General features: G+C 48.0%; 13 protein-coding genes across 13 annotated transcripts; 7 read left to right on the forward strand and 6 right to left on the reverse strand.

Annotated features, from left to right (window-relative positions):
* The first annotated feature begins 42 nt into the window (after window positions 1–42).
* B0J16DRAFT_336319 (uncharacterized protein) lies at window positions 43–497 on the forward strand. The gene has a single exon (XM_046127198.1). It carries the CDS (start codon window positions 178–180, stop codon window positions 439–441), a length of 264 nt encoding a protein of 87 aa, XP_045987888.1. The 5' UTR covers window positions 43–177; the 3' UTR covers window positions 442–497.
* A 56-nt stretch (window positions 498–553) lies between these two features.
* B0J16DRAFT_370012 (heterokaryon incompatibility protein-domain-containing protein) lies at window positions 554–3293 on the reverse strand. Its single transcript, XM_046130329.1, has 2 exons — window positions 2755–3293; window positions 554–2664 (listed from the first exon to the last, which is right to left on the reverse strand). The coding sequence occupies exons 1-2, from the start codon at window positions 3266–3268 to the stop codon at window positions 695–697; spliced, it is 2484 nt and encodes an 827-aa protein (XP_045987889.1). The 5' UTR covers window positions 3269–3293; the 3' UTR covers window positions 554–694.
* A 1102-nt stretch (window positions 3294–4395) lies between these two features.
* Window positions 4396–4853, forward strand: B0J16DRAFT_396039 (uncharacterized protein; the record flags this gene model as incomplete). The annotated part of the gene is made up of 1 exon (XM_046132231.1): window positions 4396–4853. The coding sequence occupies exon 1, from the start codon at window positions 4500–4502 to the stop codon at window positions 4851–4853; it is 354 nt and encodes a 117-aa protein (XP_045987890.1). The 5' UTR covers window positions 4396–4499.
* A 2164-nt stretch (window positions 4854–7017) lies between these two features.
* Window positions 7018–8852, reverse strand: B0J16DRAFT_370013 (uncharacterized protein). Its single transcript, XM_046130330.1, has 4 exons — window positions 8589–8852; window positions 7938–8506; window positions 7542–7882; window positions 7018–7457 (listed from the first exon to the last, which is right to left on the reverse strand). Exons 1-4 carry the CDS (start codon window positions 8725–8727, stop codon window positions 7145–7147), a joined length of 1362 nt encoding a protein of 453 aa, XP_045987891.1. The 5' UTR covers window positions 8728–8852; the 3' UTR covers window positions 7018–7144.
* Window positions 8853–9817: 965 nt separating this feature from the next.
* On the forward strand, window positions 9818–10397 carry B0J16DRAFT_336324 (uncharacterized protein). Its single transcript, XM_046127199.1, has 3 exons — window positions 9818–9927; window positions 9980–10100; window positions 10149–10397. The coding sequence occupies exons 1-3, from the start codon at window positions 9872–9874 to the stop codon at window positions 10296–10298; spliced, it is 327 nt and encodes a 108-aa protein (XP_045987892.1). The 5' UTR covers window positions 9818–9871; the 3' UTR covers window positions 10299–10397.
* Window positions 10398–10520: 123 nt separating this feature from the next.
* On the forward strand, window positions 10521–12925 carry B0J16DRAFT_87455 (fungal-specific transcription factor domain-containing protein). Its single transcript, XM_046134616.1, has 4 exons — window positions 10521–10818; window positions 10869–11407; window positions 11452–12525; window positions 12575–12925. The coding sequence occupies exons 1-4, from the start codon at window positions 10637–10639 to the stop codon at window positions 12880–12882; spliced, it is 2103 nt and encodes a 700-aa protein (XP_045987893.1). The 5' UTR covers window positions 10521–10636; the 3' UTR covers window positions 12883–12925.
* Window positions 12926–12968: 43 nt separating this feature from the next.
* B0J16DRAFT_301585 (uncharacterized protein) lies at window positions 12969–13927 on the reverse strand (the record flags this gene model as incomplete). Its single annotated transcript, XM_046124601.1, has 2 exons — window positions 13695–13927; window positions 12969–13646 (listed from the first exon to the last, which is right to left on the reverse strand). Exons 1-2 carry the CDS (start codon window positions 13785–13787, stop codon window positions 12969–12971), a joined length of 771 nt encoding a protein of 256 aa, XP_045987894.1. The 5' UTR covers window positions 13788–13927.
* A 478-nt stretch (window positions 13928–14405) lies between these two features.
* B0J16DRAFT_412514 (uncharacterized protein) lies at window positions 14406–15532 on the forward strand (the record flags this gene model as incomplete). Its single annotated transcript, XM_046133314.1, has 6 exons — window positions 14406–14435; window positions 14494–14580; window positions 14650–14802; window positions 14869–15248; window positions 15320–15414; window positions 15477–15532. The coding sequence occupies 6 exons, from the start codon at window positions 14406–14408 to the stop codon at window positions 15530–15532; spliced, it is 801 nt and encodes a 266-aa protein (XP_045987895.1).
* Window positions 15533–16590: 1058 nt separating this feature from the next.
* On the reverse strand, window positions 16591–17806 carry B0J16DRAFT_381858 (chaperonin 10-like protein; the record flags this gene model as incomplete). The annotated part of the gene is made up of 3 exons (XM_046131192.1): window positions 16591–16866; window positions 16922–17454; window positions 17521–17806. 3 exons carry the CDS (start codon window positions 17804–17806, stop codon window positions 16591–16593), a joined length of 1095 nt encoding a protein of 364 aa, XP_045987896.1.
* A 616-nt stretch (window positions 17807–18422) lies between these two features.
* On the forward strand, window positions 18423–20584 carry B0J16DRAFT_396054 (uncharacterized protein; the record flags this gene model as incomplete). Its single annotated transcript, XM_046132232.1, has 6 exons — window positions 18423–18455; window positions 18511–18575; window positions 18627–19052; window positions 19104–19750; window positions 19808–19899; window positions 19952–20584. 6 exons carry the CDS (start codon window positions 18423–18425, stop codon window positions 20582–20584), a joined length of 1896 nt encoding a protein of 631 aa, XP_045987897.1.
* A 456-nt stretch (window positions 20585–21040) lies between these two features.
* Window positions 21041–21420, reverse strand: B0J16DRAFT_396056 (uncharacterized protein; the record flags this gene model as incomplete). Its single annotated transcript, XM_046132233.1, has 1 exon — window positions 21041–21420. The coding sequence occupies exon 1, from the start codon at window positions 21344–21346 to the stop codon at window positions 21041–21043; it is 306 nt and encodes a 101-aa protein (XP_045987898.1). The 5' UTR covers window positions 21347–21420.
* A 1319-nt stretch (window positions 21421–22739) lies between these two features.
* Window positions 22740–23448, forward strand: B0J16DRAFT_87477 (uncharacterized protein). Its single transcript, XM_046134617.1, has one exon. It carries the CDS (start codon window positions 22891–22893, stop codon window positions 23386–23388), a length of 498 nt encoding a protein of 165 aa, XP_045987899.1. The 5' UTR covers window positions 22740–22890; the 3' UTR covers window positions 23389–23448.
* Window positions 23449–23508: 60 nt separating this feature from the next.
* B0J16DRAFT_263011 (CHAT domain-containing protein) lies at window positions 23509–26196 on the reverse strand (the record flags this gene model as incomplete). Its single annotated transcript, XM_046123325.1, has 1 exon — window positions 23509–26196. The coding sequence occupies one exon, from the start codon at window positions 26194–26196 to the stop codon at window positions 23509–23511; it is 2688 nt and encodes an 895-aa protein (XP_045987900.1).
* Window positions 26197–27686: the final 1490 nt, after the last annotated feature.

Raw genomic sequence — 27686 nt, forward strand, 5'->3', positions numbered from 1 at the left:
GTTAGGTAGTCAGTCTCATGGACTGCACGGTGTTCCGGGCTTCTATAACCTAGTGGCTGCAGATGGGCAGCTGATGGAATTGGCCTGATTGGCAAATTGTCCGGATTTTTAAAGGGAGTCTTCCGCCATTGTCGGGAAGGCCGACCTTTACACCACGACTATGTACAATGTGAGGTAATGATTACCAGGGTGGTGGAGACCCTGTTGTTATTCTCATTTGACCCCAGGCCCTTGCAGGCCGAATTACCCGCACTTTCTCAGTCCAAGATCCGAAAAGTTGCCGCATACAGCGTAGCGCTGTCTTGCTGTGCTGCGCCGCTGAGGTCCGCGGCGCAAATCGAAACTCCCTGGCATGTGAGCCTAATCGCCACGGCTGTCCATCCTGACCTGTGTTCTAAATTCAGTCATCAAGATACTTTGACGATTTTCATGAACTCATGATAGTCCCAAACTGACTGGATGAATAACATCCAAATTTACCAAACAAACAATGGCTTTCTTCTCTGGTCCTCCACTACATACCTCTTGTGTTAAGTTCTAAGCTACACCTTAGAAACATGCTTTATTAACATTTTAAAGTCCCCACATCAATAGCTATATACACATGCACATCTTGAAGTAAGACGATATAGGCAGAGTTTGCAGCACAAGTAGTTTTGTTTTGTAAATCATGTCGTTTAACGTGCTAAGAGCGTTACACTAGCCTTATCGTGGACCACTTCGCTTCAAAATATGACCCTGCGTCCAAGCGAGTAATACTCTGTCCATCCAGCAAGGGTGCGGGTAAAGACACGATAAAGCCGCGTCTGTCGAAGGAAATACGCTCCTGATCGATGGCAAATAGACAATGATCCAAGCGACTACAAAGTGCGTCTTCGAATGCGCCCGTCACATCCGAGTCGCCTGTCGAGTCCTGTGCCAACTTGAGCTGTCTCCTAAGCGTGCTTAATACCAACCGTCGAAACTGAAACCTGTCATTATCCCAATTACCACCAAGGTGAAATGTGCCGATCCGTATATACTCTTGAACTGGAGCACCGGACCCACCACGGCTCGCTTGGGCCCGGATTGGTTGTATTATTAACGCGTGAGTTTGCGCTGAGCCATCAGGCGGACCCGTCTGGAGGTCAACGATAAGTGGTACAAGGAAACATGGCGACGTAGCATCGTATGCTGAGCTGAGGTACACGTAGCCGTGAAGCGTCAGCATATGCCGAGAATATGGTTTGTGTTCCGTTGCCGGCATTTCCTGTCTCCTATCGTTCACAGAGGCTAGAGTAAACCCTATGCGGGACATCTCGTAGGACTCGATACGCCAATCCCAGTCCGCTTCTTCAGCGGGCTGGATAGGTATCAACAAGCAGGATATGTCCAAGCTAGCTGATTTAACCTGACCGAATATATCGTCGCCCTCCGGAATGACTTTGCTTTGCTTTAGGTGAGTGAGGGGATACATTCCTGGTATTAGCTCATAGTCCACACTCCTGGGTTTGAATCCCCAGCTCTCAAGAGTAAGATTCTCCATCGTAACGGGCACAGGACAAGAACCCCATGACCAACTTGGTGCGCAGTTCATACGAGCTATATGCGGTACTCGCGGCTTACCATGAACTGAGTTAGCAGGCTTCCAAAGCAGATCAATTAGTAGCCGTTGTTTCCATAGCCCGGCGAGGTATTGGTTCCCAGTTTGGAGTGCCGTCAGCTTTGCGATGGCCGACAAGGCAACAAGCCTGTCCTCCTGAAAAGTAAGGTCTAGCAGCGTATAATGCTCGATGATTTGAGGCCAGAACGTGGTGAGGTAATCGTTGGGTTGAAGATCCAAGAGCATTTTGGAAAAGCTGTCAACTGTATCGGATGAGAAATCCGAGTTTTCAGACGCCTTTGTCTCACTGCATTGCCAATATAACTCTTCGTTTCCTATGAAGACAATCCTTGAAGCAAGGCGCCGTTCTTGGAATACCCATCCTCGCTTATTTATCGGAGCATTTTCAACAGCTATTGACCACTCTGAAGGCCCGGATACACTGAATGCTGGTTTAGCATCACCGTGGCAGGCTGATAGAGTCGGGTGTGGAGGACTTCGATGGTTCATTTCGAGGCGGATGATGTTTTCAGGGATAATGGTTCGGACGTTTCGTGGCCCTAAGCAACCAGCTGACTCTGACGACCAACAGATATTAAAGGTCAGTAGGGCGTTGGAATACACTTCGGCCATGGTCGCGGCTTCTTTGCGAAAGTCTTCGGGGGAGTCTTGAAAGATGCATAAGGAGTCGATCCAGAGATAGTGAATGGAAAGCGCTCGACAGATTGTAATAACGTCCTGATAGTCTTTTGGGAGTTTCTCATCCGCTTGCCCAGAACAATACTGCTGGAACGTCTCCATATTCAGTTTGGGCATGTTCTCCCTCCACCGATGGCTGAGTGCGGCATACTTTGAGTACGAGCCAGTCTCTGTGTCGGTCACTCTCAGGGACCAGCTCCCAGGTTTACTGAGGTCTAGAAGTCTTGTGGGAACAGTGTTTTTCAAACCAAGGCTGGACCATCTATGATCTCGGAGGTTGCAAGAAGTGTGGTGCTGATGACAGGTATCTATCCATTCGAGGAGGCGGGTGACTATCATTGGTGACAAGGGATTCTCTTTCAGTTGATGCAATTCAGTAGTGTCTACCAGCCTAGTTAGTATGTTATGTCATCTGGTTTGATGGGATTCATTTAATGAGAACCTCAGCTATGCATGATTCAAAAAGTTCTTACCTGGGATTACTTTTATGTTCAAGCCAGTATCTATTTGTGAGCCAGGGTTCTCAAGGTTGGTTCCACGGGCCACAAGATACAGTCCATCACAAGGGGTAGAATATGACCTAGTTGCAAAGCCTTCAGATTTGAAATCCCGGGCATTGGCAAACGGGGTGGGCCTGATCCTACGCCATATTTTCCAGCAGAGCTGACAGTCTTTGCCCAATGCTTCGCAAAAGCTATGCCACGAAATGTGCATATCACGAGGGTAATAGTTCAACCCTGTCGTATACCATTCAGTGAGCATGCGCCGGCAGAGTTTGCAAAGAAATGTATTGGATATGGGATCGTGTTCAAGGCGCTCTTTAATCTCTTGGCGGAGATGACGTGCGACATTGCCGACAAGGGGTATAGCGATGTCATGAAAGAGGCCCGATTTTGGTGGCATGTTTCCTTCAGTGAATCGGAACAGTGGGCCGTAGATGACGGGTTGATAAGAGAAACCTGCAAGAGCAGCGGGCGTCTCGTCCATTTTAACTACATTCAGCAGTCACCAGGCCAGGTAAATAGCTCACGTCAGCTTAACCCTGATAGCTCAATTTAGGGGCGCTAATGCATGCTTACATATACAAGGCTGTATAATTTAGAATTGGGTGGATCTCCATACTGGGTTGGTAAAGAACTCTTAAACTAGAGTGTTTATTATTAACTAATATTATGCTAAGCTACTACTGTATGCAGTTGTAGCTATAACATAATAGAATATAATAAAGCTAGCCTATATATAATAACAGTTCTATCTGTATATATACTTTAATCTTAATAATATCTTTAAGCTTTAGGATCTTTTTGGAAATCTGGTTGAGCAGAAGCAGAAGCCGACGACGAAACCAGAAGAAAACCTTGATGTGATTGTAGAGGTGGGCAGAAGGCTTTGTACTAAGATCTATTAGCTTAACAACGGCGTCCTCGCCAATAGAAGGTGACTTACATGGTCACCGGTGTATCACGAGCCAGGTCACTTAAAACACGCATTGAACTGCGAGGATCTATAGTAACTTCATAATTAGTGATTGCGCCAGACAGTTCAAAAAGCATTTACATTGCTTTCCTAAGACATCGGTATTTGCTCTTACTGCCTACATTGCAATTAAGACCGAGCATCATCGCAGTGAAGAAAATCATCGTACCCTACAGGAGCTTCATATGTCGATCGCGTGGGAGTATAATTCTCATAAAGTGGAGGCAGTGTTTCTGTCCTGGATTTGAAGCCAATGGGGCCCTCGTGGTAAGTCTCGGTCGAGGCTCAGTCACAGTGGGTCAATTCCGAGGTGTGATCGTCACTGTAGGAAGATCGTCAACTTGGGACGGTGAGGCAAGTGATACTCCGTGTCTGGAGTCTCGAATCACATTTCCTTGAGAGAAAACCTCATGGTATACTCCGTACGGAGTTCCATACTGATCATAGGATTCAGGATTAACTCATAGACGCCAGAGTTGCAGCGGTGTAGACATAAACGTTACGCGAGCGATCCATCGGCTTCAATTATACGAGGCGGTAATTTTAATTCATTGATTAGAGAGGGAAGAGAGACTCTCCCCAACTATAAAGTCTGACATGAATCTTAAGGACAAGAGAGAGAAACAGGAAAGCAAGCTACTCATTCTTCACCTCACAAGCAATCAAACCCACTTCTCATCCTCATTCCATCGCACAACCTCCACCCACATCGCAATCTCATCAATAATCACCAATTTCAACCATGAGACCTTCAACCGTACTAGCTCTCGCTCTCCCGACCGCTCTGGCTTGGGATCAGACATGCGACTTCCGACCTGTCAATGGCGGCAACCCACCGGGACAAAACCTGGACAGGTGGACCATTACTGGAAAGAATATCGGAGAAGAAGTTGCCGGGGATGCATTTTGCAATGGCATCAGGGATAACCTAAACTGTTGGACTCAAGGTTGGGAGTGCAAGAGTGACGGTAATCGTGGTCTCAAACTTACCTTCATCACCCACGATTGGTGTCTCGGAAAGCACATTAATGAGGCTTGGTGGTTTGCTACCAAGAACGGCTTTGGCCCTCTTTTCTGCGAAGGTCGAAATGCTTAAAAGGCCTTCTGATACTGAAACCGCTGCCTATTCCAGCCCAAACGCCTTCAGTACGCGCAAGACCCGTTATGGAATAAGACAAATCGAATGTCAGCATCAGGTTGCGGGACCCAAGTCTATTGTTAGAGAGGAGGATCCTACAGGTTTGACACGGAGTTATCCTGTACCATGGACAAATGTCAAGGAGTGTTGGGTCCATAGCCTGAACTTGGAACGCTCGTTATTTTGTTAAGTACACATTTGCAAATATGACTGAACATGGTATTGTCAGAACATAGATAGTAGTATATTTAAGTTGTTGACTTGCATTGTTCTTGCTCTCCCCTCCTATCCCGCTAGAGACTTGACCGTAACTCTGATTAAGCCAAGGAAGTAGTAGACATCCCAGACCTAGTCCTTCTAATCGATTAAAGTTCCACTTTGAATCTGAACCGTTAATAGTAACTTGTAAATAATACCACGCGCAAGAAACGAATAGAAACTGGTATTCGCTGCAAGCTGATGAGCTCAACTTACGATGGATGTCTACTGATAGTGTTCTAAGAAAGGTTGTAGCTTGAACATTAATGCCCCTGTATATATAAAACGATAGCTGGGGAAAAGCAGCTGAAGAAGTGAAATACTAGACGGACAGACATGGTCTATCTTGTCCCTAGATGGTGTAATACTTTTTGCGTCCTGAATTCTCATCAGTAAACTAAGATGCGAAATGGAAAAAGAACTGATGAGGATGTGGGGTGTCCAGAAAGATGTGCAACCCAGTGCACCAGCAAACAAAGAAACAGACCGGTGAGTCCATTACCCCTCAATTGAAGAACAAAGAACATGACTTGTGTGGTATGCATGGACACAGTCAAGAAATTAATCTCGCACTCTGGCACCGCCGAACAGTCGATGATCCACACTCCCTTGTGCACTGTTCGTTATCGTGACACCCTTCAAAGAAGAATCCTAAGGTCAAAGACACCACTGGTGCAGGGTATGTCTTAAATCATAACAGGTGTTTCACATCAGTTTTAACTATCACCACAGGGACGCATTCATGGGAGCGTACGCCTCGAAGTACGTTCGACAAAAGACTGCAGAAGTGGGATATCAGTAGTGCGGAATCCGTGCCGACAAGGCAGCTGCTATCACGATCCAAACCGTTGGAGCACAAAACGGAACTCACTGGTCTGACCAGATTAAAAAATTCGACGCTCCTAAAAAGCTACTGCACGCGTTCCGTTCAGTTTTAACGTCTTTGTTGGGTAGTAATAAGCGATCATAGTAAGTCAGCCAAATGCATCCATCCAATCTGTTGGGAAAATGTTGCCCGACAATTAACTGAGAAAAGAGCTGCAATGATAAAACAATGGCTCTTTGCTTTATGGTTCTCTTTTGTCTCTGGGCTGTTGGATGGTGGTCCTAGCGATAGCTGGTGTTATGCTAAGCTCCCAAGAGAGCAGGTCTACTAGCTTAGCAAGCACATGATGGTCAGCCTTTATGAATTAAGAACAAAGCATTCCGGTACATGAGATTGATCTCAAAGAATGAATAGTTTCAGATTGTCTCGTTAGACGCCCTACTATTTGTGCGTAACAAAGAATCCTGATCCGACCTTGCAACCTCGCTCCCAAGCTTGGTTGGGTTGTTCTTGACGTTACATGCTCCTGCCACCCAGGCCATCGGTCACCCCGATCCCATTCCCTTTACTTCGAGCTCGAGTTCCGATGAAATGCCCTTAATCTGCTGTACCATCTAGGTTTTGACAATAGCACATCTGCAAATATTTCCAAAAGACTATTTGACAAAATAACAACCTGCCTAAGATTCCACCCAATCCTCAGACTCACAGAACATGGACGAGAGACCAACTCCCATTTCTGACATTGCGCTTCAATGTCTTGAATCTTTCGACCGCATTGTGGAAGAATATGATTACGCCCTTCTCACAAAGGTGATTGTACCGAAGGACCGCGGTACAGGTCGGCCAAAGAAGCCGCTGAGACGTGATACCTTTTACGGATTGCGACATAGGTTCTTGGACTGGGCTAAAGAGACGCGTGCTCTTTCGTTGCTGGATTCCCTCGACGAAAGGTTACGGGGTCTCAAAGATGTTTCTGCAATGGTTACTCAGTCACTAGTCGATCTTGCGAAGCTTGCGTCGCAGTGGGTCCCCCATGAAACCCCGAAGGAATTGACCTTCTGAGTCATTAACTAAATAGAACTCGTATCGCTAGAGTAGGATAGCCCAGAAATATATCTTTATCCTTTATACGATGTCCACCCCACTGATGATGTCCTTACTTTTAGAACCAGTCTCCTTCGTCTTCAACAGGCTTGCCAGACTCCGAAGCGTCCAGAAGCTCCTTGACAGTCCAAGGCTTATATGTGTAGCCAGGTACAGAGTTTGTGTTCTCGAATGGTGTACCCTTGAGTAAGTGCTCCGCACATTTGCTGTAATTCTCATACGCGTACTGCTCTGGGTCATGGCGTAGCAGCCAGTCTCCGGCTACTTTCGCCAAAATCTGGGGGTTCTCGGCGACGGCATTCCAGTCGGTGTTGTGGAAGATCTCGCGATTTTTGAAGCCCATCTTTTGGGCGCACGAGACTCGCTCAAACCTATCATCAATGTGTGTTGTCAGCCCCTATCACATCTATACCTAAAGTCTGGTTGCGAGACATGGGTTTTCGGGCGCGACTTACCTCAAGTGGTTGTGCACTTTGGTTGCTAGGGGGACATCCCGCTTCCCAGCGATAGCCAGGCACGCTGCCAGAGTATACCCATCCTCCATGGCCATAGTCCCACCACTGGCCGAGGTTGGCAGAAATGGATGTGCGGCATCACCGATCTGGACGACGCGGCCCCCAGGTGACGCCCATCTCGGTTGGGGGTCACGCCACATAAGCTTCCAGTCAAGAACGCTGTGGTTAGGTGTTGCCTTGATAAGCTCAGTCACAAATGGCTCCCAACCCTCGACAGCCTGGAGGGCCATGTCGATCGATGTTGCCTTCGCCCAGTCTTCTTCGGCAACACTACCTTCCTCCTACGCGAGGTTAGTATACAACACTAGCAAAGGTCGTGCACGTGAAAATACATACCGCGCGAGTGAGCAACCAACAAACTTCTTCAGCTGTTTTGGAAGTAACAATGTGTGCCCCAGGACCTGCGTGTAGGAGTGTGCGGTCTTTGTAACCTCCAAGCTCCGCCGCGATGACTGGATTTTCGAGGGCCGGTGCCACCGGGAATGTGACACGATAGAGTACGAATCCTGAGCTAATTGGCGGGTCGTTACTGCCAACGACCAACGCCCACGATTTGGACCCAACTCCATCAGCCGCCACCACTACATCAGCCTCGAGGCAGCGCCCGTCAGACAGGACCACACCTCCATGGCCATCCGTTTCGAAAAATTCCGAAACACCCGCGGAGAACTCGATCGGAATGCCGAGCTGCTCGGCGTATTCGAAGAGCACGTTATGCAGCTTTGATCGGTAGATAGGCAGAGATGGGTCTTCTGAGAGACCCATAGGAAAGGATCCGATCACACTCCCGTCAAACTTTTTGAAGGTGATGGTCGGGCTGACTGCCTCTTGTCTCGCCCGTTCCATGAAACCCGGCCATTTCTTCGGAGTCTGGAGGGCAGGGCTTGTAATCACAATGAGTTCGCCTACATCAACCGTTAATGACCCACTAAATGAACTGGTATGTACAGCACGCTGATTTTCCAGCATGCAAAGGAAGCTTCTTACCCGCAGTCTCCCCACGGAGTCGTCGTTCCACAATCTGGACATTGTGGCCTTTCCGGTGAGCTTCAATAGCGAAGGTTAAACCTGCAATGCCGCCCCCGACAACAAGAATGGAGATTCCGGTATCTTCTGCTCGTTCCATGGTTGGATTCGGGTGGGTTGAAGAAGAGATGGTCGATTTCAGTTGAGTCCTTGTTGGCTTTTAAAGGTCTGATGTTGTTCATGTATTGGATTTCCACGATACACTGGGACATCATCAGCTTTTAAAGTAAAAGATGACTACTGTAGACAGACGGTTAACGCCCGCCCGGAAGATCGGGTCGTCGCTGTATCCGTGATTCTAGCTCATTCATCTGAGTAGCTATGCTATAATCCCTGACGAGGCGGTATTGATGTCTATACTGTCGTTCGGAACTTGATAAATTTCGCATTGCCGGGCACCTTATCACAGGATGTTCCACTAGCAGACCAGCCGCTGTGGGGAATCGAGGCATTGTCCCAATCAAGACGGACATATGGTCGCAGGATTTACGTCTTAGTCAGCGGCCCTTCGAAACTCACGGACTCTCGGGATCTATCCGTAGATTGAGTTGTCCTCCGAGTGGGATAAAAGATCTTAGTCATGCCAGCTAGGACGCTCTGACGAGAACATAATCTCTGACAACAAGCCGGGCTGTTAGAGTTGTAGAGCAAGCTCTCTACAGAGATTTAAGCCAGGGGGTAGTGTCTGTTCATAGTGTTGATTTGAATCGTACGACTTGCAAACTGACCTTTCAAAACACAAAGATTATCTTGATCGGGAAGTCGGTTATGAATGTAAATAGCTAATAGACTCTCATTAAGGCAATCTGGAAGTTGAACCATCGGGGATCTGTTAGCCATGACTTTAAACACCATGGGGTGACGTTTAGGCTATCTCGGTCTTTTACATCTCAATTAATTCTTTTATATCCGAAATGTGCGATATGATGTTTAGCATTTGATAGGGCGGTGTGTAACTCCCATAGGCCAAGCAGTCCACCTGGGAAGCTGTGGGCAGCTTTCACGTCATAGAGCCTGCCAGCGTACCATTGAGTAGAATGAAATATGGAGACAAGACCATGGAAGTTGCCAGGACTAGATCCGATTGGAGGATATCTATAGTAAGTGGCCAGTGCACAAGATATAACTGCCGAGTTATTACTAGGACGACAGGTGGTCTAACCTGGAGTATTAAATACCTATTTTACCTCTACCATTCTTGCACCATCTAGCATCTGCATCAATTGTCTAGCACAACAATCGCCATGTTAACCATCAAGTCCCTCATCCTTTCCGTCCTCCTTGTCGGAGCTGTGCAGGCGTATGTCCTACCCTTCCTACATATCGGAAGCTTCGCTAACGCACCTTGACAGTCAGGAGACAACAGATGACAGCAAGCACAACTGCTGTCTGCACATCAAGAATGCCAGTGATGCTTGGTGGTTGACAAACCCTGACGTTACTGAGAAAGTCTGCGAGCAGTACAAGGATATTGTCAGTATTAAATTGAATTTATACCGAGACGTAACTAACACGATCAAGGCGAAATTTGATGGAGAGACCTGCAACGGAGATTCGATTGATGACGCTGATTGGAAGAGCAAGTGCAAGGAGTATGGAACTTTCTTGGGCTGGACAGATGAACGGGTTGGCGCTGGGCATAACGGAACATGCTATCCGATAGATAACTAGGTATACTCTTTCACAAACTCTATACGTCCCTCGGAAGTACTGTTTCTAATATGGTTCTTATTATTATTTGTTCTTTTCTTCCTTAAAATCTCTCTTTAAATTCCCTTCCCGTGGCAGAGCCGATACCCAATCGGGCCTAGGCTGGTATCTCATGGCAATTATTGGTAGAGGCACAAGACAACACCAGCCCCTCACCCTCAGTCAAGCATCTCCACCGACATTTTCTTCACTGATAATTAATTCAGTGATCCATTGACTTAACACCTCTATCACGACCAGATGTACCTAACGGTGTCCCTCTTTCTACATCTAAGCCGAAGTCACTCACGATAACTGCAATGAGCAGCCCACAACGTGACTCGCCACACAGGCTATCCTTGTCTCGCAAAGCGCAAGCCTGCAACGAATGCAAACGTCGCAAGGTGCGATGCTCGGGAGGGGCCAAATGCACCAATTGTACAAGGGACAAGAAAGAATGCAGATACAGTTCAGTTCTGGAGTCGCTGACTACCCTGCAAAGGCAAGACACGTGGGAACTGCAGGGTTGTTTTGTGCTGACAACCTTAACAGGCGCTTGAACCAGGCTGAGAAATTAATATCATCAATGGAAAAGGCTTGGGCCGTTCACCTTCCAGAAATAAGTATTCAAGATGCTATACGACGAATTGAATCAGCTGGTCAAAATCCACCTCCCAGCTCAAGTCCTGGTACACTCTCAGAGGCCCCGGAGACAAGATACGGACCAGCAAGCAATCAGCCGCCTAATGACCCTAGTCCAGCTGAATGGAGTAACGCTGAAGACTACGAGTTTGATGAAACCCAAGACTTCGACAATACGACCGATGGTATGGGATCACTCATCACGGAACCGGGAAAGGTCGGATATACCGGGCCTCAATCCGGAGTCGCGGCTTTAAAATTCCTTCAAACTCTGCATTTGTATATCCCCGCCGATCAGCCAACACTTTTCCCACTTGATGACCCAGATAGCCGCAGCACATCTGAAGCATCTGCAGCAGATATTTCACGGTACATAGATGATTACTTCAAGATTTATCATAGCTCATATCCAATTCTTCACGAAGGAACCTTTCGTGCAAGACTTTCGGGTGAGTCTTCTCAGGATACCGCGGCGTAGCTGACGATGGAATAGGAGCACTGGCTAAACCACGCGATGGATCATGGCCACTATTGCATAATATTGTTATTGCAATTGGAGCTTTTGTCGGTGCGACTGATGCATCCGATAGCGACGTTCCATTCTATAAGAAGGCGCGGCAAAGTCTGACTATGGAAATCTTGGAGAAGGGATCTCTGAGTTATGTCCAAGGGCTTGTTCTCATGGCAAACTACCTCCAAAAGCGGAACAAACCCAACTCAGGTTTTGTACTCATCGGGATTGGTTGGAGTATGGCTTTGGCAATTGGTCTTCACCGTGAATTCTTCTTGCCATCTTCGAGTCCATTCACAATGGAAATCCGTAGACGAGCATGGTGGGCCATATTCGTATTTGTGTCTGGCGCTCAGTTGACCCTCGGAAGACCGCCTGCATCCTTGGTGGGAGTTAATGTCCGCCCTCCTTCGAATCTCGATGATCAGGATCTTGCCGTGGATATGGAGAGCCTTCCCAGTCCCAAAGATGGCCCCAGCACAACATCCTGTCTCGCACAGCATGCCAGGCTTGCACAAATCGCCAACATGGTTCAGGTCGAGCTTCTTGCTCATCAGATACCGAGTCACGACAGAGCCGTTACACTGGATCGGTCTATCGCCCAATGGCACAAGGACCTCCCCTCTTACTTTGACGAAAATCTAGCGTTCGAGTTATGGTTTGAGATCCCCAAGCGGATTCTCATATGGCGGTCCTTTCACCTCCGTATCGTCCTCAGCAGACCGATTCTGTTCCGCAGGATCAAGGATAAGGAAAGCCTCGATATCTCTATTGAGCCTATCTCGACGTGTCTTTCTGTGGCAGAGAAATGTGTCGAGTCTATCTGCGGATACATCGAAAGGGAACCTAAACAACCACGGGGTCTTGCCTGGTACGCTACATATTGGTTGATCACAGCTACATTTGTGCAAGCAACATGTTGCATCTACGAGCCCGCACATCCGCTTGCGCCCGCTTGGAAAAGGGACTTGAGCCGAGCTGTAGAGTGTTTGTGGAACCTCGGCTCTACGAACAGTATGGCTTTACGCGCTCGCGATATCCTGAAGAGACTGTTAGGTACGTGATCATCTTTGAATCAAGCTTGGTCTTGGACTAACAATCACAGATCAAAGAGAAATCTTCCTATCGTTGTTCGAGACACCAACGTCTTCAAGCGCCAGCCAGAATCTTCAAAGCACTTCTATGGATATCTGGGAACTGACCACGCAAAGCAATGCCCCTCCCGCGCCAGACACTGGTGGTCAAGATCGGAACGCGATGTTTTTTGGTGAACGCGGCATGCCGTTTCCCTTCTATGCCCAGACCTCCTCGGATGCTGAGTTGCTCGATGCCACTGGAGGGATTATGTTGCAAGGAAGCTCGGATTCTACAGGACCAGATTCGGGTTGGGGAACCTGGATGCCCGGTTGGTAGGGTTGGTTTGTGATATGAAGTTTATTTCATGTACTTGCCATGTATCCACAGCCCTTCTATCTATAGCCTTGTTCTAGCTGTCTAACTCAAGTGTACATCATACCGCCGTTGGCACATACAATATCTCCAGTAATCCATCTAGATCGTTCCTCGCAAAGAAATCCTATAATCTCTGCAACATCGTTCTCGGTGCCTGCTCTCGGGGCCGCTGGTGTCTTCTTATTCTGTTCCTCCATGCGGGCAAGGTGTGTTTCTCCCGCGGCTCTGTACATGTCCGTGTCCACAGGTCCTGGATTGACTGCGTTGACTGTGACCTTGTATTTGTGTCCAAGCTCTGTCGCCCAACATCGCGTGAGAGCCTCAACCGCGGCCTTGGATGCTGAATAGGTGCCCTGTGTAGCAAAGCCGCCTCTGGCAGAGATAGATGAAAGGTTGACGATACGTCCCCCTGGTCTCACATAAGGGACGAACGCCTGTGTCATGAAGATGACGGCACGAACATTTATTGCCATTATTGTTTCGTACTCAGAGGACGTGACCTCTTCGATACGTGTTCCTGCAGATCCGAGTCCGGCATTGTTGACGAGGATGTCGAGTTCTTGGACATTGAAGGCGGCAAGGGTAGATTCGATGACTGTCTTTGGCGAGGAGAGAGACGCGGCGTCGGCTTTTATCGCGTGGGCTGAGGAGCCAAGGGATTCGACCTCGCGGACAAGCTCTTTGGCATGTGCTTCTGACGACTCCGATAGGTAGGTGAAAGCGACCTATACAAGTCAGTAAAGCCTTTCATTTGAGAGTAGAATAAAACAAACTTTTGCACCTTGTTTCGCCAATGTTAGAACAATGCCTCTGCCAATTCCGCGGGCGCCTCCCGTAACAATCGCGACTTTTCCGTTCAATGACATGGTGGTAATTAATGCCTTAGATAAATTATGACATTCCAGATCTTCCCAGTGGGGATGTACCACGTATAGATATATTTTCAATGTCTAGCAACACAGGTGTCTTCAGCCTTTTCCTTTCCAATTATTCGCTTTTGGTTTCCAAACTGTCGCCGGCGGCTTTGATGGAAACAATTGAGTCAGGATGGAGAAGCTAAGCAAGCTCGGAGTCTTGTCTCATTGGTTGTATGACTCCTCGGTGGTGTCGCCGAGCCAATGGTATTCTAGCATTGTGGCAATGTACCCATAAATCTTGCTCGGAGACGCCACCGACGAGTGCCTTGACCTTATTATAGCAGACACGGGGTCCACGAAATGGAGCGTATTGTGGGACATTCGGGGCACGTTGCGAACAGCGTCGAAGTAGACCTGTTCTTGAATACATGTAATTAACCCACTAAGGATAGACTGTAAAACCAATTAGTAATATCTATAAAATAAATATATTTCAAGTTTTTTTATATTACTTGATAAAGTTACTACCGTCCTCGTTCTGCTCCGGTTACCAAAGTCATATTCACCCAACAAAATCCTTAAAGCGTGTCCAATTGCGGAACCTTACAAATTGAGAACAATTCAACCATGGCCTTGCAGGGAAAGGTTGTACTATTGGTAAATACTTGCAAAAGTCTAAACATATTTTTCAGCTAATGTTGAACTCCTGGTCCAGACGGGCGCGTCCATGGGTATCGGCGAGACCATTGCATCTTCGCTGGCGGAACAGGGAGCAAACTTGATCCTATTCGCGCGATCTGAGGTGAGTCATCTTGCCGGTGCTTCCAACACGGTCGTGGTAAAGGCTTAACGAAGGACGTTCCTTGTATAGGATAAGTTGGCAGCTATTACAACTAAACTTGCTTCGTCGAATTCTGGCAAGTTCACGTACCGAGCAGTTGACATAAGTGACTACGATGCGGTCGACGGTGCTGTCGCATCGAGTGTCGAAGAGATCGGAGAGATTAATATCCTCATCAACAACGTAAGGACGGGATGCCATTGTGAAGTATGAGTTGGGGTTAATATGCTGACGAACTAATACCGGCAGGCCGGGCTTGCTTTGGGAGCTCCCGCAGCTTTCCCCGACTTGAAAATACAAGACATTCTAACTATGAACAATACCAATACCAATGGAACAATGTTCGTTACATACTCAGTGCTCAATAGGTCCATGCGAGCTCGAAATTCCGGGACCATTTTGACCATCACATCAATCACGGGTCTCGAAGTGCCTCCGTTCCCCGGCGAGGCTGTATATCATGCGAATAAGGCTTCCCAGGAAGCTTTCACTAATGCTTTGAGAAACGAATTGACTGGTACAAACATTCGTGTACTGGCTCTGCGTCCAGGCTGCGTTGCCACGAATTTCCACTTACTACGTGTTGGGAATAACGAGGACAAGTATCAGAAGTTCTTTGAAGGGTTTGAGTACGTTTTGTCTTGATTGATATCTGCATGTTCTGTCGTCGCTTCAAATCTAACCTATATCACCCTGGTAGACCCCTAATCTCGGACGATGTGGCTCGCGCTGCTCTTTTCATGATCAGCCAGCCACTAAATACCTCCATCAAGGCGCTCGATATTGTCCCTTCCGGTACGTAATTCTTCAGCATGAGGTGGTGCAGATAATCATTCAGCTACTAACAACATCATCAGCTCAAAGATCTCTCAACGGTTTCGACCGGACCTGGAACAAACGAAACAGCGCATAAGTCTGTCAAAGCACGTGGGAGGCCGGCAAAAGAGACGGGGAGCGTCAACCGGGCACCCGGTATTACGTCGTATCGGAACGGTCATGGATTCTTTTTACGAAGCGTCGTCAGCAAGGCTTCGATTCTAACCCTGGTGAATTACTCAAGGATGCTTTTTCGTGTACTCCACACATAGCTAGTGGATGGATATAGGGTAGACATTACGAATTGCGCCCTTCGTTGAGGTTTATCTCTACAAAAACAAATCGAGAGAACGCTGGAATATACATACAAACCAACTCTGTGACGCGCTTCCCGCACATTCAAGATTTCAGTGAAGCTCGATGCTTGGAGCTAGGTATACCGACTCTTGACATTCATCTCATAGCCTCACACCATTGGTATCGTTCTCAATGATAACCCCATGGGCATCTGGATGTGGGTAGGAGAAAAATTCAACGAGGCAGCCGACCCAAAGAGCCGGAAACACCCCTTGTGGACCAAAGCGATACTCACCACTGCAACTCTCAACTACTTGACTGGTTGCGTGATGCCTTCAATGCTTTGTTATTACGAAAACGTTCGACATCATGAGTTCGGGGAGTTTGCTATCAAGCCTGAGAACCTCATTCAAATACCTTTTGGGTACACATCATGCTTTTGGGATACAGAGCCACCTTCCAAGAGAGTTGTCGAGGGAACTAAGAATTTAGTCTTCTATAAAGGTCAGTCCTTCACCACCAAAACATTCTGCTTGTGTATTGGATCCAACCAACTCATTGAACCGTGAAAGATTTCCCTTTAAAGAAGTCCTTTTGTTCATCTAGTTGTTTATTGTGTCTAATCTGTCGCCAGATGCAGAGACTACTACATCTGGGTATCAACATCAAGCATCTGACAACGGATACTGAGTCTGTAACAGTTCTCGTCCACAAAACCTCAGGCACCACACGGACTTCACTACGGCCAGAGCCATGGGTTATCTAAAGTTGCAATAAAAACCTCTTCATTTATGATCAAATAGTCTTTAACATCCAGTACAACCCTACCTTATCTAGTATCTGCTGTAGACCATAAGTCTATTCGTCAATAATCTGAACCTTGATAGCTCTTGCAGCAGGGTCCGAAGCTGCACCAAATGCCTCGACACCTTCCTCTAGCTTGAATCGGTGCGTAACAAGAGGCTTGAGGTCAATCAGTCCCTCCGTTACTAAGCTGATGGCCTTGGGGTACGTGTCATGGTAACGGTATTGAAATCGAAGATCAATCTCTTTGGAAGAAAGATGCATAAAAGGGATGTTCTGGAAGTCTTTGCCGACTCCAATGACGAAGACAGCACCGCCGAAAGCGGAGGCCTGAATGAATACGTCAGTCAAATGAATCATAAGAGCAAGTTGTTCTTGCACTTACATAAATACCGGCATGGATACTGGACTCGACACCTGTGCATTCAATCACCAGTCGCGCCTCTTCACCCAAAGTTTCGACGATTTTCTTTCCTAGGTTCTCAGATTCCACTCCCCGCTCAACTTGCACTGTGCGAACTCGAGGAACGAGGGATTTGGCCTTGGCAAGGCGATTCTCATCCAAGTCTGTAATCACAATGGGAGCAGCCCCAGCTGCATGAGCGGCCAGGAGGGTTACAAGGCCGATAGGTCCAGCACCGCAGATAACTAGGGGAGTACCCATGCGAAGGCCAGACCGGTCAATGCCCGCAAGCGCCACTGAAAGAGGTTCGAGTAGTGAACCCTCCTCGTAGCTGAGACTGTCGGGTAGCTTATGCAGCCAGGCCTCTGGGTGAGCATGGTAACGACGAAGGGTGCCGTGGTAGGGAGGCGTGGAGAAGAAGACAACGTCAGGGCAAGCGTTGTATTGGCCGGTTCGGCAGTAGTAACACGTAGGCTTGGAGCATGGAACGCCGCACTCGAGTGCAACCTTGTCGCCTATTGTGCAAATCATCAGCATGAGTTCGACGGTTTGGCGATGGCATCAGATAATGCTTTACTCACCAACTTTAAACTTGGTTACATCTTTGCCGGTTTTGATAACGACACCAGCACTTTCATGGCCAAGTCCGTTCTCGCCGCAAACAACCATTGAACCAATGGCGCCATGCTTCCAGAAATGTACATCTGAACCGCAAATGCCAGTGGCACGGACATGGATCAGGCATTCCGATGGCCCGGGTTCAGGGACGTCGGCCTCAATAAGGTGCAGGTCATGCGCCGGGTTGGTTTGAATGGCAAAGTTCTTGGGCTTGCGCTGCAAGACCTCGGTGACCGTTGCAGATGACATTGTGACGATGGTGGTTTCTTAAGATAAGCTGAACAGAACTGATGAGATCGATGAGGAAGTACTTTGTTGTCTGTTTAAAGTACAGCTTTGAGTTCTGCTCTTATATAAACGTCGGTAGCTGACCAATGGCTACGGATTTTCTGACAAGAGAAAATGTGTTATTCAACGAGCTTCCTCCCTCGGTGCTTCGCCCGCGCGACCAATCGCCCAAAGCTCCGTCAAGACAGTACACCACAATATCTGACTCTGAGACGTTGCGAAAAATGTCTCGCTGACAGGCTGAAATGATCACATCACAAAAGTAGGGTCGGGTGGACGGCCGAGCGAATTTGTGGCTTTTTGCTAGCCGAGTCTAGCTCGGTGGTTGAACCGAGCTGGATAGCCGCCACACATGGATATGGGTGCAACTAACGACAAGCCTGATGGAATTTCTCCACAATTCCCCGGACTCGTTGTAAACATGGAGAACCTGGGGAACTTGGAGAATAATGAGGAAGACAAGGTAGTATATATTGCCAAGGTAATCCTGGCAATGGAATCCGAAAAGTCAAGCTCCAGACTTCCATCCAATACCTTACACCATTACTGTTCTATCTAGACTTGAATCTGATTCATCATGTCTCATCACATTGAGCAAGCAGATCAGCAAGTCTCATCTATCCTTTCCCTGATCGACTGACGTCTAATCTGTGCATAGGAGACAGGACGATGCTGTTGAGAGGAACAGAAAAGCAAGTGTGGTCCTCATGGCGCACAACGAGAATGGGGAGTGAGTCTTTTAGTCTAGTCCCCCGTTGTTGATCGATATTAACAAAGACAGAATCCGAAATCCTCTCATCGGTATTCCCAAGGAACGTCTTCTTAACAATGTCGAAGCCTACGCACAACAGCATGACCTCAACGATGCATTGCCCTATCTTCGAAAGGGTGCTCTCGTGGCACAGGGTCCAGCCGAATTTGAATCGATCGAAGAACTGAATGAAGAAGATCTTGATGCTCTCCGAACCGAAAGGGATCATAGATGGAATCATCCCAAGGCCCTCTACTTTACAATCCTTCTCAATTCCATCAGTGCAGCTATCCAAGGGTGGGACCAGACAGGTTCCAACGGAGCCAATTTGTCTTTCCCTCAAGCCTTTGGTATCGCGGATCACGGCGACGCTTGTGAGACAGCTGGCACCTGTGAGTCGAATTCATGGATCATTGGTGCTATCAACGGTGCCCCATATATGTCAATCGCTCTGTTGTAAGTTATGCTGCAATAGAGGCACTCTTGAGTTGATGCTAACATTCTCAGTGCTTGCTGGCTTTCCGACCCTTTGAACCATCTTATCGGCCGTCGTGGTACCATCTTCATCGGAGCCCTCTTCAGTCTCCTCGCTCCTATCGGTCAGGCACTCTCTCAGAGCTGGGTTCAGATCCTGGTTTGCCGAATTCTGCTCGGAATTGGAATGGGCCTGAAGGAAGTCACTGTCCCTGTATATTCTGCCGAGAATGCTCCTGCTGTCATCCGTGGTGCTCTGGTTATGTCGTGGCAGCTCTTTGTCGCTTTCGGAATCATGCTTGGCTTTTCTGCAAACCTTGTTGTGGTTCATACTGGATCTATTGCTTGGAGACTCCAACTTGGATCTGCTTTTATCCCTGCTGTTCCTCTACTTCTCGGCATCTTCTTTGCTCCCGAGTCGCCAAGATGGTTGATTAAGAAAGGACGGCACAACAAGGCATACAATTCGCTCCTTCGTCTTCGCCACACACCTCTTCAGGCTGCACGAGACTTGTACTACATCCACTCGCAGCTGCTAGCTGAGGATATGCTCGTCAAGGAAGAGGGCTTCGAGAAGGCGAACTTCTTTACCAGAGCCGTTGAACTCTTTACTGTCCCTCGCATTCGACGAGCTACCCAAGCCTCAGGAATCATTATGATTGCTCAGCAGATGTGCGGTAGTAAGTGGCCTTCCCCTCTCAAGTTTTAAGATGATAATGTCTAACCCGTTCTTGTAGTCAACATCATTGCCTTTTACTCCTCAACCATCTTTACTCAAGCTGGCGCCAATAACATCACTGCACTTCTCGTGTCTTGGGGTTTTGGAATGGTAGGCCCGCCTCTTCTATATGACCAACAAGTCCGAGCTAACATGATGGTAGACCATGTTCATCTTTGCGTTCCCCGCCCTCAAGACGATCGATACCTGGGGACGGCGCACCCTGCTCATCTCCACTTTCCCGTTCATGTTCCTTACTCTTCTCGGCACCGGCATGTCCTTCTATATTCCCTCCTCCTCTCCAGCTCAGCTTGGAATGATTGCCTTCTTCATATTCGCCTTTGTTGCTTTCTACTCTCCCGGAGAAGGTCCTTGTGCCTTTGTTTATTCTGCCGAGGTATTTCCACTCTCCCACAGAGAAATAGGCATGTCTTGGGCCGTTGCAACCAATAACTTCTGGGCTGCTGTTCTTGGACTCACATTCCCACGTATGCTGCTGGCTTTGACGCCTGCTGGCAGTTTCGGCTTCTATGCTGGACTTAACATCATTGCGCTTGTGGCCATCTTCTTGTTCATGCCTGAGACTGCCAAGAGGAGCTTGGAGGAACTTGACTATGTTTTTGCTGTTCCTACCACTGTCCATGCGAAACATCAGCTGACTCAAGTTCTTCCATGGTGGATCCAGCGACATGTCCTTCTGCGGAAGGGTCTGGTAGAACCCCAGCTGTATCACTTTGACACTGCTGAGGCCTATCCTAGTGGAATGGACCCTGCCCACTCAAATGAGAAGGAGTAGTGTAACATCTGTTCATGAGGTTTTAAGGACAATGGGTACCGCTTTGTATTAGAAGCTGACTGTTTCAAGTTTTCAAACCACTTGCTTTCTTTTTAAATTTCACATCTTTAAAGAAAATCTCATATACGCCCAGATATAGTTAGTAGCTTAGAATCATTTACATTATCTGTCAGTGTACCCCAGGTAGTATCCGTTTACTCATATGTTAATTCACGGTATAATCTATAAATTAATCTCTCTTCTTTTTGTGAAGAACATACTTAATTGTTTAAATCTGTCTCTGGTCTATTTATTATACTGGGTTCCCTAACTGATTTAGATGTTGTAGTAACTGACAATACAGTCTTGAATCTAGCTTAGAGTTTTAAAGCGGACAGGCGTCACTAGTTCCGTGGATAAGTCATCAACAGACCTCGGACGCTGCAGCTCTGCCTCGGGGTGAATTTTACATTGGGTCTATGTATCGTGATCTCTCCTAATCCCGGTCCCAATCTGGTCCCTCGTATCGCAACTACCCATAGGTAATTCCACCGCTTCTACCTCGATACTTCCAAGCTCCACAGCCCTCCCGTGGGTCAAAGCGTTCATGGTCTCGAGGGAAAGAACAACACCATTCTCTGCTCCTTCCATAGCTAGAACCTTGATTGATTGCCTCAAAGCTGGATAGTGAAGCTCCCAGCAGGTCATGCATGCGTCCGAGCTGGCGTCCTGAATAGCTACTATCGCCATTATTGGACGAGGAAGATCCCCAATTGTGGACATTTCGTCATTCGTCAGTTTCGTAAACGCATTGGAGCACGAGAGGCTAGCTATCGGAAGCGAAGGATCATCGTAAAGCTTGTCATAAGTGACTAGCCCGTATCAGCTTCTACTCCAACTTATCATGAGAGATCTCTTACCAGTGATTGCGAAAGCCAACGAGGCAAGGGAAGCCACTTTTATTAACGAAAAGAAATGCATGTTGAAGAAGATGTCACAAAAGGATGCTGATGGAAACGCGGGCGAAGAGAATGAAAGGTTATATTATAGGGGCCGTACAGTCGACAAGGTCATGCCCGGCTAATATTACAAGCCTTTGACAGCGGCTCACATTTAGCAAAGTCCCGTAGGTCTAGAACGTCTAAACGAGTCGTGACGCTCGATGTTTTGTGGATTCTTTGACTAGAAGGTGCATTTGGAAAGACCCTGGAACCAACAGATTGTTCTGCAATTGGCATCCACCGACCACAAACGCGTCACGGATACCTTGTTGTTATATACAATTGATTCTTTACTGAAGAAAGCAAGACTCTCTAGTCTTTTAGACTTCTATACAATCTAATTGCTCTTTCCTTAAAATGTATTTATTCTTCCCTTTTCTTTTTTAGGGATTTAAGAAAAGGTCTCGAGGGCAGGTGCGGACAAGGATAGCAGCTTTGATAATTCGCACTGTCTGTTGGTATGCCCCGGACAGTGATATCTACCTATCCACTCTGGCGTTATTAAAAAAGACTTGGCAAAGTCCCGTGCACCAATGTCCGAAAACTCGTATTAGCTTAGAAAATGTTGTCTGAACGAGCCGTTTCCTTTACTGTTTTTTTCGACAGGGTCAAAGTATCTGAGTTTGGCAAACGGGCTTGACAGACGACCGGATGCGATAAAGGTCAAACGCGACTACACAACGTTAGAGGTAGAGCCAGGATCAATTGAATTTCCAGTAAACCAAATTTCCCGTTACAATTCTATCTTTGGGAGCCTTGACTTACGTGGGGATGGTCTAAGTACCGGAATTTGCGGAGAGCAACACCGCCAACTCCATCAAAAACAACGACACCACCAACGTCATGACTACCAACATCATGACGACTAAGAAGTGAACAAATATGTGCTGATACCAGCCATCCAGGTGGTCATGATAGGGGAATGGTCAGACTGGCTTGTTGGGACTTTACAGTTTTCGTTATCCAGTACAAGAGCTTTGTTGCAGTTAAGCTTTTCCTCAACAGAATTACACCAATACAGCATCACGACTCCGATGCTTCCATGACATCTTTCTTCTACCCCGCCCTCACATAGAGTTTGGTCAGAGGCATAAAGTCTCCTCTTTGCTCGCTTCCTTCGTGTTTCTGTTCTCTTCCTTTCACCAACATTTCTCCCTGTGAAAAGGCCAACCCCTAAGCCTTTCGACAGTGTTCAATCATCAGTCCTGTCTACAACAACACCACAGACTCTGAAAGCTTCCTGTGCTTTCAATCTGAACATGTAAGCATGGTTGCCGTCGTTCACCGTTTTTCAACGTCCTTGAAAGCTAACATGGTGCAGTCATCATGAAGTCTTCACTCTTCGCCCTGGCTTTCGCAGCCATGACTCCTCTCGTCACTGCCGGCGACTGTCTCTACAAGGGAAACGAGGCGGTCTGCGGTGATCTTGGAGTCATGAACGTCGCTCCCTCCGATATCCCAGAGGGCGTCCTGGCCTCCGAAGTCCGTCTCTGCGCTGACCATCCCAATGGGGGCAGCGACCGTGAGCTCGATCCCAAGAAGGGCGCTTCTCTCGCTCCTGTTGAAGATGAGAAGAGGATTCAGCCCTCTTCCAAGACCCTCTTCGAGAGAAAGTGCATAAAAGGCCACCCATACGGCTGCTCCGAAGGTTTCTGTTGGAAGGTGTGTGGAAAGTCCGGCCAGTGGTGTTGGACTGCTGCTGCCAAGGGTTCAGGACACTGGAGGGGATGTCATACCTGGATGGACTGCGGCGTGGATGCTGACAGGTACGCCTGCGGAAAGAATTGCAGAACTCGTCCAGGAGATTGCGGCTGTACCTGCTAAACGTGACACCGTTACACTGTGTACTCAATGAGGTTGCCAATAAATGTACCAAAGGGGAACAGTAGCCGCGATCTCAGAAGTACTATCTAAGCTAGACATGCTTATAACCTCTTTGCTCCCTTACGGCCCAGCATGAATATATGCAGCCCATTTCTGAGGGTCACTATCCCTCTGCCATGCATGACCAACGCCCCTACCCCCTGCAGTCGTTCCTAGCCCTTCTAGGACAGGTTCTTCTTGTTCCGCTCGCCCACTCACTTCATCATCACGTAGACCCCTTGACGTATCCCTTAGAGCCCAATTTGCCCTTCTCATCTCATCTCGCAGACGCTTTGTAGCGTTATGAACACCCAATGCCACGGCCTCATCAGTCCATCCACACTCTATGATAGTTTGGTACACTATTGTAGCCATTTCTAACGAGCATCTATCATCCACTCTCCACAGTGAACCAACAACGTGTCGAAAGCCAGCCAGTTGGCAAGCACTTACAAGATGGATTGATTCATCGTGTAACTGCTCTATTTGGCTCTCCCCTGTTGAACAAGCTGATAGGTAGGCAAGCCAGGCGGATTTGGACAAACTCAATGACGTCAAGTCATGGACTGTCAGTGGATTACGTACCCAGTCCTCCAGTAAGAGGCAGCTGTATGACGGTCTTGTCATGTTTGAAACGCCGTGTCCCGCAAAATGAAAGATCGAGCAGCCATTCATAGCTGTCATAACCTCTCTTTTCCGCGGTTTATCGAATTCAGTTCTTGAAATTGTCTCGGGTAAGATATCCTTCAACATCTCCACCTCCCGCCTCGCGAACGCCAGATCACCAGGTACATGAGGGGGATATGAAGGGGTCGTGCTCATTGAGATGAGCATCGCACTTTCTGGAACTCTCTTTTTGGACTCCTCACGGGAATGGATTAGTGCTTTGATTGAAGGGCTGTAGGAAGACACTACCCGATCTAGAACCGTTTCCATGGAATCTGGGTCAGGAAGCCCAGCTGCATGAATGGGCAATCGGCTCAGTGAGCCGGTTAGGACCCACCATAGACGAGGTATCTTGTCCACTGGGCCCTCTCCTCGTTCTCGCATAAGTCCCAGTTCTGTTAAGACTGGACATGTAACTCTCTCCCACAGCTGCCTCAGCAGTTTGGCCGAAACTCTATGTTTACCTTCGAAGTCTGTATGACGAAGATTTTGGAGATGCAGAACCTGAACGCCATCTTCTCGGACGAGAAAGGCATCGCATCGATATTTGTTGGTGTTTATTACCACGATCGGCCCCGAAGACGCTGCGGCCTTCAATTCCGATAAGTTGGGCGGAAGAAGAAAGGTCTTGAATCCAGGCAAAGTACGGATCTTGTCACAGGTCGACCTGAATTGTCGATGTAATTCCCGTCTTTCTTTCGCTTTCGTTTCCCATTCAACTGCTAGGACTCGTATAGGCGGCGGTGAATCCAGCTCGTCCCGAAGAGACTCCAACTCTGAGGCCAACTCGGGATATTCCTGTTCCAGGCCCATGATTGATGTTCGGGTATCTAGTATATCACTAGCAATAACGCCACGACCAAGTTCAAGAAGCTCCAAAGCATGTCCAGCACACTTCTCCGCGTTCAATGCAGCCGCCGCGGCGAAGGTGGCTAAGCCAGTAGCATCTGCAAGGGCCATCTGCTTGTCCAAATCCCCCAACAGTCGCGTGCTTATAGAAGGCAGCAGTGCAACAGCATCATCGAGGATATTGCTCGCTTCTTTCCACCTTTTATCCGCCGCGAAGGCTTCAGCAGCTTCGTGAGCCAAGCGCACGCGAATTGACGGTGGGATATCCACACAGTTCAATCCTTGTTTGTACAAAGCAATACTATCATCCAAATCCTGATTTGCGTTGGTATTCTTGAACCGTTCGACATGATATAATCCGAAGTTGTATAGCAGCATGGGGTACCAGGGGTCTGATGGGGATATGTTCACCACTGCGGTCTTCAAAACCTCGATGGCCTGGCTCAGGTCTTCCAGTGATCCTTTGTGCAAATATCGCCTAAAGAGACACCCTGCAAAATTACCTAGAATTGCAGGATACTCAGCTTGTTCCGAGATTGCAATTTCTGCCGAGGAACAGGCGTGTTTGATGGCGCAGTCAAGATCAGCCTTGGAACCGGTAAACTCGTATCGGGAGAGAAGCAAAGTCCCAAGAATGGAAAGTCTCTTTGCCCGGTCGTTATGGTCAGGCAGCGTGTTCTTCATCACCTTCCTGGCATGTCTGATGGCTGTGACGATATCGATCTTCGACCTGGTACGATCAAACCGAGTGCCAAGTAGGTCCGCAAGACTGATTAAATAGAAATCTCTATCGGGGTTCTTTCGAGACGTCCTCTGCACCGTGGCAATCATCTTATCGATAGCTCGGTGAAGGTCCGCAATTGAATGGGTATAATTATATCGATTACGAAGCCTTGAGACAAGAGTATTCAAAAGACCAGGATACTCAGGACTAAAGTCAATTGTGAACTTGATGGCCTCCTCTGCAGATTCAACTGCCCGGTCGAGGTCATCAACTGAACCGCTTCGTTGGTATCGATTGCCGAGTTCGTCTCCAAGTCTACTTAACCATGGACAGCGGCGGCTGTGATAACCATTAAATGCAACTTCCGCAGTTTTCGCAACTTCAATAGCCTTATTGAACTCTTCGGCAGCCCTGGCTTGCTCGTAGAGATCCAGGAGTCTGGATTCTAGACTATCCAAGAAATTGACCTGATCTGGGTGGTTTTGTATGGCGGTTTTCAGTAGTTCTTGCCTGAGACGAGTGATCTCCATCGGCTCTAAAACCTCTGTGGTTCTTCGATAATGACTTTTTGATGTACCTTGAGTTTGCTGAGATTTATACTCAGGTTGACTCGACAGGGGAATGCTTTGCTCTTGGCTTTCGGAATACACCCGAACCTCCATCTTCCAAACTGAGCTTTCCCACGCCTGTCTGGGGATAGGAAACGCTGCAATCCTCTGACAACAAGATGAAGCTAGGCCTTTAATCCATTTCTGGACCTCACGGCACTCGCCATCATCACATGGATCCGCGAACGTCCACTCGTCAATATGGCATCGTATCGCGTTTGAACAGAGAAGGCCTTCAAGACTTTCCGACGGGCTTACTGTAACCTTTTTCTCACACTGGGCGTCCCCAGGGGGGAAACCGAAGGAGCACGGCTTATATGTCTCAGCGTTGGCGTCATTTGTTCTAGAGTCTATGCAAGGCAATTGCAGGTATTCATTAAATATGCTATCGGCCTCAACGTAAGGTGGAGTACACACCATGCTCGTTGGACCACACCTTTACTACCAAGCGTTGTATCTTGGTAGGGTCCAACTCGAAGGTGAGATAAGAGCGAGCTGGAGCATGGGCAAAAGGTGCCGGCGGGAATGTTTTAGAAAAGACAATCGGCTCCATTGTCTCGTTCGTTCCTTTGGTAGTGTGGCTTCCGAGTCTGGCGCAAGATCCAAGATGCTTGATGACTGCGGTACTCCTCAGGAGGATAGTTGGAGGCGTACCTGCGGAGATGAGTGTTTCCTCCCTGCAGTCCGCCAAGTCAGCATTCCCTATGCATGGCGTCAACTAGGCGCCCTTTCTGAACACGTGTCTGGCCAAGAAAGTCCTCCTTTCACAGATATTGGTGGTCAGACACTTCCACATGACCCATCAAAGTCAATATTGGTGCATGGCGCTGAAAGTTTGCCGAAGTGCGGAGATGAGGCATGAAGCAAATGGAACTATGCCATATAGCTTATATGTTTGACGGAGTTACTACCAACGTTATAGGGTTCAAGTCCCTGCAATCGGCTGAGGATGCACCTCATAAGGCGAAAACAAGCGCGGCTCATTTGGAAAGAAACTCAAAAAAGGCTATCCGCAAGACCCCATCAAGGCACCTCGTCTTGGCCGATAACGTACGCCACAGAGGCCTCGAAGAAGGCTTGGACACCAGAGCAATGCAAATTGATGTTAAAATGCCGCAGGTAGCCATGTAACCCCGCTTCGGCGACAGCAACTATGTGAAATTCATAGGCCTACATGAAAACTTGAACATCAGGCAGCGATGCACCTAAACTGTGAAAATGCCGCAAGCAACCAGATGACCCCACCTTGGCGACCGCGATAGGCCTGGATCTTCCTAAAGCATCAGGATGGACGAAACCCTCTGCCGAATAGAAAGCGTTGGTTGACTCCATTGGCTCCAATCGATCTGCAACGCCGCCTCGTTTGCCCGAGTTTTGACAGCTAATGCGGGGCTCGGCACGGCACGATGTAG

This window comes from Fusarium flagelliforme (genome assembly GCF_020744385.1).
Source record: "Fusarium flagelliforme strain FIESC 12 MPI-CAGE-AA-0113 chromosome Unknown B0J16scaffold_2, whole genome shotgun sequence".
Taxonomy (NCBI): Eukaryota; Fungi; Ascomycota; class Sordariomycetes; order Hypocreales; family Nectriaceae; genus Fusarium; species Fusarium flagelliforme.

Excerpts from the sequence above, each read along its gene's own strand:
- B0J16DRAFT_336319 (XM_046127198.1), top strand. The coding sequence starts at position 178 with ATGATTACCAGGGTGGTGGAGACCCTGTTGTTATTCTCATTTGACCCC.
- B0J16DRAFT_370012 (XM_046130329.1), bottom strand. The coding sequence starts at position 3,268 with ATGGACGAGACGCCCGCTGCTCTTGCAGGTTTCTCTTATCAACCCGTC. Across the intron at positions 2,665-2,754 it reads GAACATAAAAGTAATCCCAG|ACACTACTGAATTGCATCAA; the intron begins GTAAGAACTTTT and ends CTAGGCTGGTAG.
- B0J16DRAFT_336324 (XM_046127199.1), top strand. The coding sequence starts at position 9,872 with ATGTTAACCATCAAGTCCCTCATCCTTTCCGTCCTCCTTGTCGGAGCT. Across the intron at positions 9,928-9,979 it reads CTTGTCGGAGCTGTGCAGGC|TCAGGAGACAACAGATGACA; the intron begins GTATGTCCTACC and ends GCACCTTGACAG. Across the intron at positions 10,101-10,148 it reads GCGAGCAGTACAAGGATATT|GCGAAATTTGATGGAGAGAC; the intron begins GTCAGTATTAAA and ends AACACGATCAAG.
- B0J16DRAFT_87477 (XM_046134617.1), top strand. The coding sequence starts at position 22,891 with ATGAAGTCTTCACTCTTCGCCCTGGCTTTCGCAGCCATGACTCCTCTC.
- B0J16DRAFT_87455 (XM_046134616.1), top strand. The coding sequence starts at position 10,637 with ATGAGCAGCCCACAACGTGACTCGCCACACAGGCTATCCTTGTCTCGC. Across the intron at positions 11,408-11,451 it reads CTTTCGTGCAAGACTTTCGG|GAGCACTGGCTAAACCACGC; the intron begins GTGAGTCTTCTC and ends ACGATGGAATAG. Across the intron at positions 12,526-12,574 it reads TATCCTGAAGAGACTGTTAG|ATCAAAGAGAAATCTTCCTA; the intron begins GTACGTGATCAT and ends TAACAATCACAG.
- B0J16DRAFT_370013 (XM_046130330.1), bottom strand. The coding sequence starts at position 8,727 with ATGGAACGAGCAGAAGATACCGGAATCTCCATTCTTGTTGTCGGGGGC. Across the intron at positions 8,507-8,588 it reads ACTCCGTGGGGAGACTGCGG|GCGAACTCATTGTGATTACA; the intron begins GTAAGAAGCTTC and ends CGGTTGATGTAG. Across the intron at positions 7,883-7,937 it reads GTTGGTTGCTCACTCGCGCG|GAGGAAGGTAGTGTTGCCGA; the intron begins GTATGTATTTTC and ends AACCTCGCGTAG.